The sequence below is a fragment of the Biomphalaria glabrata genome, chromosome 8 (assembly GCF_947242115.1).
Source record: "Biomphalaria glabrata chromosome 8, xgBioGlab47.1, whole genome shotgun sequence".
In the NCBI taxonomy this organism is placed as follows: Eukaryota; Metazoa; Mollusca; class Gastropoda; family Planorbidae; genus Biomphalaria; species Biomphalaria glabrata.
Window position 1 is genome coordinate 31057673 of NC_074718.1, and position 7755 is coordinate 31065427.

Genomic DNA, 7755 nt, shown 5'->3' on the forward strand with positions numbered 1-7755 from the left:
CATGTCCTAACTCAGTGATGTGCCAGAGACATGTCCTGACTCAGTGGTGTGCCAGAGACATGTCCTAACTCAGTGGTGTGCCAGAGACATGTCCTGACTCAGTGGTGTGCCAGAGACATGTCCTAACTCAGTGGTGTGCCAGAGACATGTGCTAAGTCTGTGGTGTACTAAAGACACGCCCTAACTCAGTGGTGTACTTAGAATTGAGACCGCCATAAGCAATGACTCTATAACAGTGATGCTCAATCTAATTCGACCTGCGGGCCATTTTAACTTTCGACACGCGTGTCGCGGGCCACATCAACAAATAGGTAAAAAAAAAAAATGAAATCAAAATTCAGTGAAACGATTTAAGACTATTGGATCTAGAACTTCCATTCATTTAATGGGATAGTTAAAGTCTATCAACTATTGGATCTAGAACTTCCATTCATTTAATGGGATAGTTAAAGTCTATCAACTATTGGATCTAGAACTTCCATTCATTTAATGGGATAGTTAAAGTCTATCAACTATTGGATCTAGAACTGACATTCATTGTATGGGATATTTAAAATATATCACTTTTTACGCATCTAAAAATGGCTTCATTTCTCTACTTAAAATGTGAGCAACATTTTAGTTAACTTTATCACCAACTTATTATCTTATCACTTTTTGGTAAATATTCCCATCGACCCTCCAATCTCTTGGCGTAGTTTAACCATGGTGGTTTAACCAATCTTTTATACGCGGCTCAAACTAAGAAGGCCTTCATATTTGTTTTATATTGCCGCTGTATATGTTGTTGTTTCTGAAACAGTCAGACTTCCTTTACAAAACAATTATGTTGACTTATGTTCCACAAAAAGATCCATTCACTTTTTCTGGTAGACTCTACATTCAGAGTTCCATTTCATAAACTCATAAACGAAGAAAAAAGATACATTTTCAACTTTTTTGCTACTTTTTGTGCCGACGTTTCGGCGGGCCGGATGGAACCACGTCGCGGGCCGGTTCTGGCCCGCGGGCCGTACTTTGGGCATCACTGCTCTATAAAGACACAACAGACCGTACAAACTAATGAATATCGATAGAAATCAATACGTTTTTAACTAGTTATTCACGAGATTAAATAAAACCTTACTACTTGTAAATCAAGACATCGCTTTCCTAGCAATTTTTTTTTCAAATAAATTTGCTCCTCCTTCAAAACAACTTTACGTCGGAACGTTACTCGCCAACTCGCTGAGACCTACATGTACACCCCGCCCCTCCATTCCTCTTCATTCATTGCTGAGTCCCATTTCTTGATCTCATAGTTTATAGTACTATATAAAAAAAAAAGCCAGCAAGGACTGGGTAAAGCATTTAAACAAAGAAGTATTAAACGTCTTCAGATTTCAACACTGACAAGTCTGGTCTAGACATCACATCTATATACTCGTCTTCTCCCTCTGAATCTTCTTCATCGTTGCTCTCCTGGCAAGTCGCTAAAACCTGGCCGCAGTTTGAGCTGGCATTCTCCGACTCATAATAACGTTCGTTGTTTGTTTTCCTGTCGCAGAGCGACGCCGCACTGCAGGGACGACTGTGGGAATCAGAGTGACTTCCCATGTCCAGTGGGAGCTGCGAAAAGCGTACTTGGCTACCGTCGGAGTGCAACTGCCTCGATTCTGCCACCTGCTCGGAGGTTTTCAGCTCTTCAGCTGTTTCTCTGAGCTGACCTTTCTTTGAGTGGTTGCTGCACACCCTCAAACATTTGCAGACGACGGCGCCAGCCTCCTCACCGTCCGGACCTTCTTTCTTATGTTTGACTCTCCTGTTCTGGAACCAAATCTTCACCTGTTTCTCAGACAGGTTCAAGCAGGTGGCAATCTCTATCCGCCTCAGTCGTGACAGATACATATTGGTGCTGAAGGCTCGCTCGAGCTCCAGCAGTTGAGTGCTAGTGAATGCAGTGCGCATGCGCTTGGAGGATGGCAGGTCGTCAGAAGGGCCATTCACGCCTGAAAGTAAAAAAAAAAAAAAATAGAAGAGAATTGTTTGAATTTATTTGTTCTCTCCTACAAGCTACGTGACTAATTTTATATGATATAATTAAACTGTATATATATATAAGAAGGAACTATCATAGCTCTAGGAAATAATGTTATTAAAATATAAAGAATGAACAAACTTGAATTTACGCGATGATTTGTATGATCCCCGTCACATGATCAAACTATTTTAGTGATGGTTTCATATCATTCGTGACAGATGTATTGATTAAACAACTAGCATATATTTTTTTAAATGTATGTTTGTTAATTTTAGTATTGCAAGCGTATAACCAATGAAGAAAATTTCTAGATTAAAAAAGAAAAAAAAACTATTTGACTAGGAGTCCAATCTCTCAGGTCAGATGCTTATATTTTAATTCCTTTTTATTATTATTTATAAACATAGTGACGACACAATTTACCAAATTAATAAATTATTTTATATGTTTATAAAATAGAGCATTTACATTTTGGTATTTTGTCTCCTTTCCTGAAATCTTCTATAAAAAAAAAATAATTTTATTTTTTTAAAACTATTTACATGTACTTACATTAAATGGTACATTAGCTACGTGCATTATTTTATATGATTCATGGACATTTCAATCTCGTTCAACAATACTTTCACTTTACATCGCAATTTACACCCCAGCCCAAATGTATCGAAATATTTTTATTGTTGTTGATGCTGTTTTCTTTTTTTCTTTTCTTTTTCTCATTTCAATCTCTATGTTTCAATATAATGGACCTCATTCACCAATCGTAAACAAACAACATTTAGCACGTGGTGCTCTATCTCTTCTATATAATTTACGATCTCATGTTTAATTCATGATGGTTGTCACGTGACAGTTTTTCTCGTTGTTTTATCAATAAAATCACGTGATTAAATGTTGTTTGTTTACGATTGGTGAATGAGGTCCATTTCATTCCGAAAGAGATCATTGTCAGCAGACATTTCAAAAGCATCGTGTCTGAGTCTGTAGGTTAAGAAAGAGTGTAAATGTTTTTCGTTCTTTCATTTCTTTCTTATTTTGAAAGCGCATTTTGTACACTTAGTGTTCAGTGCGCTACGGTCCTGACTGTATTGTGGACCTGTGGCGGGCAAGGGCGTATCTGGGAAAAGGTTTAAGGCACTCAGTCGGGATTCAAACTCGGGACTCGAACTCGAGACCAAATAACCAAGCGGTTTTGGCCTGTCACTCAAGTATTTCACAAATATAAATGTTGACAATTCTAACACGCAGTCGCAGCGGGAAAAAAATAAATAAAGCTTGTTGGTGTATCCGGTGTAAAGCATTAAAAGGAAGACTTGGTTAGCAATGTAGTTTTTAAAGTTGAATTATTTCTGAGCGCATTTTCTTAACTTTTTCCGGTTGTAGCTTTTATGTAGCTGGCAAAATTGAAGTTGAATTTGGCGTCCTCGACATTGACATCGCGGAAAGCTTCAATTATCATCAAATATATTTGAGTTTTAAACGATAACTGTATGCCCTACACCACTATAGCTAAATCTTTAAAATTGTCATTCTATGGCATGCCCAATGTGTTATGGCCATACCTCCTTTATGAACAAGTGGGTGGTGGTACTGCTAAACACAACCCTGCTCAAATCGAAGATTCTAGCTCAGCCTCGTGACAGACACATCTTCCCAAAATTAAGAACTTATTTGAATGTTTAAAAGGAATGGCCCAGTGGTAAATTGATTGGCTTACGAGCCGAGAGTCCCCGGTTCAAATCATGGTGAAGACTGCGATTTTTCATTTCGGGATTCTTAGGGTGCCTTTGAATCCACCCAGCTCTAATGGGTACCTGACATAAGTTGGGGAAAAATAAAGGCGGTTCGTCGTTGTGCTGGCTACATGACACTCTTGTGAACCGTGGGCCACAGAAACAGATGATCTTGACATCATCTGTCACATAGATCACTAGGTCTATAAGGAAAACCTTACTTTACTTTTTAATGTTAAAAACTATTTTACTGATTCGTGAAGTCTACCGTAAGTTCTTTGTTGGCCAACATGTTTACAGCTAAAAGGGGAGGGGGCGGGGCGGATTTATCATTTCCGGCACTTTTGTCACTAGCCGCACTACCGCACACCGAGCGCCCGCGGATTCATTTTCCAAAATAAGCAGGGTTTTGGAAAGACTGATAGCGCCTTTTTCACGGGCTGGAAAAGGCCCACGGGTCGGTGGTTGGACATCACCAATTTAGTTTACATCAGTATGTTTAGTCCTTGCCTCTTTTATTAGTGTACTTGGTGTTATCTGCGTGCTTATGATGTAACCATGAGAAAATGAGAGCGGATGGTTTTGGTTGTGTAAGCTGAAAAGTCTGGTGTAATCCAAGTGAATAATTAGGATTGAGGTGAAAGTTGAAAGTGAGACTAGCAAAAGACTTGAAAAAATAGTGTATTTGTAGTGAGTTAGACTTTGTTACATTAATCATTGTATTTCTACAACTCTACAACTTTTAAGCTGTACGTATTTATAATTAAACGTTTATTAAGTTTATTTTAAAAGAAGTCCAAGTTTATTTCACGTTTATTTCACTAATGAATGCAACATGTCTACATCAGTTTAGTTGTACTAGGTGTAGGGCCGGCTTTAGCTATTGCGGGGCCCTATGCGAAACGGATTGAGCTTTTTTATAACAAAATAAATTCGTCTTTGCATTTTATTCATTCTTTACTAAGTACTAAATCACAATTAAATTTACTTTACGAGCTTTGCGTGTAGCGAAGTCATACAGTAAATCATAAAAATTTTGTTTCATACATAGATCACGCTCAAACGCAAGAAATACAGAATTGTTCAATCTATCTTCGTGAACTATTGACCTCAAGTAGTTTTTAATTTATTAGAAGTAGAAGTGCGAGAATGTTTTTTTTATTTGATGCCACAGTTATGGGTATTGTTTAATGCCGTTTTTTTTTAATCGCGTTTAGGATTGGCGTTTTGCATATTGAATGACACCCCAAAATGATACTTTTATCTACATTTCATGAGATTTTAATTATTTCAGGAGATTTTCAGGACTTTTTTCGTATATTTTGCAATGTCAGGAGATTTGCTGGAGCTTTCGGAAAAATCAAGAAGCCACAGGAACCCTGTTATAAGTTATAATAGTTTACTTTAATAATTTACACGAAGAATTAGTGCGGGGCCTATGGAAGCGCGGGGCGCTCTGCGGTCGAATAGGCTCCAGTGGCCTAAGACCGGCCCTGGATAGATGTTTGGAGTTACAAACCAACACTAACGGAAATTAAGTCACTTTCCTATATCCCGTTTTCTAGTGGATATAAGAACTATTGTTGTAAAAGAGACAACTTACTTGGTTCACACTTGCTTCTCTTGCGATGAGACAAAGTGGGCGCCACGGGATTACTCTGTGGCGGAAGTGGTGATTTCTCCCGTTTTCGCACGATATCCGTCGAATGCGCTTTTCCCGATAAGTTAACCGGGCTTCTGTCATATGGGGATGTATACTGGGGCGCCATCCCAGGGGGCGAGAGTGACCTACGTATTCTATGAGCTGACATACTTGTCGGGGTCATGTGTGATGACATTACATGTGCAGTGGACATCAGCTGCGCAGAGGCCAGCCCGTGGGCTGCCAAAGTGTGATGTGACAACCCGGTGGGCGGCGCGGACATGTGAACACATAGGGGGCAACAGAACGCCCCAAACAGGTCCGCCGGGTGGTGCCGGGTATAGCAGGCTATGCCAGGTGTCGGCACAGGACTTATGTGCAGCTGACCTGGACCCTGGTCATGTCTTGACCTAGCCGGTAGGAGAGGAGTCCTTGGCGTCATCATGGGCTGCATGTGGCTTGGTGGGCTCTCCGCTGGAGAAGATTCTCTGCTGGAAGTAGCAGGCATCTTTACAATCAAGGAATCCACATAGAACGAACGCGACATCCTCCTCAATAAACACAAGTCCTATAAGCTTATAATGAGGTCACCACATAAATGCATCAATCTTTATCATAACTTCTTTCTTATATGTGACCTATATATGTTGACGACGTACACACATCATCGTGTCTATATAATAAACTCAACACCATTGAATGTTAAGAATGAAGCATATCTTGCTACACTTTGTCTTTCTGTTCTTTATATCAGGAAATAAATGAACACATAATATTTAAAGTTCAAACGGGGAACCTTCTTGAGAATGTCCTTCACTTTTATTAGAAACTTATTGGAAAGAGGAAAATGTCGAACGAACGTTTCACCGAGGGTCTCAGCAGCAAGTGCTCGGTGCCAAAGAGGTCGAGACATCAATAAAAGTCTTGACTATAGGGCGCCACGTTTTATAGGGAGAGCAATCTGTCTCGCCCCTTGTTTCGGGTGCTGATCAGGATCATAAGGATGAGCAGAACGCTTAAATTATGGGAAAGGGGGGGGGGGGAGAGACGCGGAAAGAAAAAAAAAGGGGGGGGGATGCGCCCCGTCGCGGGTGAACAGGAATGAGAGGAAGAGACGGGTGACAGTCATGGTTCTTTTGGGGAGCGGGGAGGGGCTAGCGAGATGGGGAAGTAGTCGCGGTGGTCATTATAGTCTCGACATTAAGGGGAGTTAGGGCGCGTCTGTGATTGGATCAATTTTGAATGTCCCTCACACTACTCTCCCCCTAACCCCCCCCCCGTCCCCCGCCAATACACCTTGTGTTCAGACTAATTAAAAAATAAGAAAAGAGAAATAATGTACCAGGATAAAAGGCGATAATAGTGAAGTAAAACATGAGAGAGAGAGATATATATGGAGAGAGAGAGAGAGAAATGAAGAAAAAGTGATTTGTAACATTTATCAATAACTACTTCATTAGAACTCTAGAAAGGGCGGGGTCTAAGTTGAAAGGAGGTTGTGGGTGTGGCTTTGAAGTATCTCACACCCGCCTCCACGGCTCAGTGAACACAACAGCCCCCCCCCCCCCTCCCCTCCGCTAGGATAAGAAATTAATTCAAGCGTGCTGCTAAAATCTAAATCCTTCTATCGGTTTCTATAGAATTTGATCTAAAAATCATTAATATATTAAAAAAAATTGATCTGACTCGTTACTAAAACTGATCAACGATTATTGATGTTATTGATGGATGTAGCATTGTTTCCTATTATAATCAATAGACTCTGAATTTGATCATTGAAATATCAATATCTCCATGACCCTTGTCAAAATATTTTCTAGGATCCCACAGGATGATATATCGAATTTCCATTCTTTGACGTGTACAGTTCGATTTGGACTGTCGTCGCGATGAGCCCGTGTTCCAACCTTTCACGTCGTCATCAATTGCAGTCCAGGTTTGGCCTAGGTCGCAGTAATCTTAATCTCTAGAAGACTATACAAAAATAGGAAATTCTCTAAATATTCGAGCTTCGCCAAGGCAGAGGGGTGAATGGATATAAGCTATTTTGAGATTATGTTTACTTCAAAGTAAACTCGCTGTTATATTAAATTGTGGCTAATTGTCCTTACATATATCTTATCTTATCTTATATAATACAGACGTTACTTCAAAAAAGATGATTACGTCCTATGCGTCATGCATTCAGTCGTGCATATTAACCAATGACTTAAATTCTGCCAAGTCACTGGTTTTCCTGGCTAGCTCAGGCAACCCATTCCATGCTCTAATTGCACTAGGGAAGAAGGAGTATTTGTACAAATTTGCCCTAGCATATGGGATGAGGAATGTGTATATATATATATAACAATACATATATA

General features: G+C 39.9%; 1 protein-coding gene across 1 annotated transcript; it reads right to left on the minus strand.

Moving 5' to 3' along the window:
• Positions 1–549: 549 nt before the first annotated feature.
• LOC106067434 (GS homeobox 1-like) lies at positions 550–5903 on the minus strand. The gene is made up of 2 exons (XM_056039349.1): positions 5357–5903; positions 550–1988 (listed from the first exon to the last, which is right to left on the minus strand). The coding sequence occupies exons 1-2, from the start codon at positions 5901–5903 to the stop codon at positions 1366–1368; spliced, it is 1170 nt and encodes a 389-aa protein (XP_055895324.1). The 3' UTR covers positions 550–1365.
• Positions 5904–7755: the final 1852 nt, after the last annotated feature.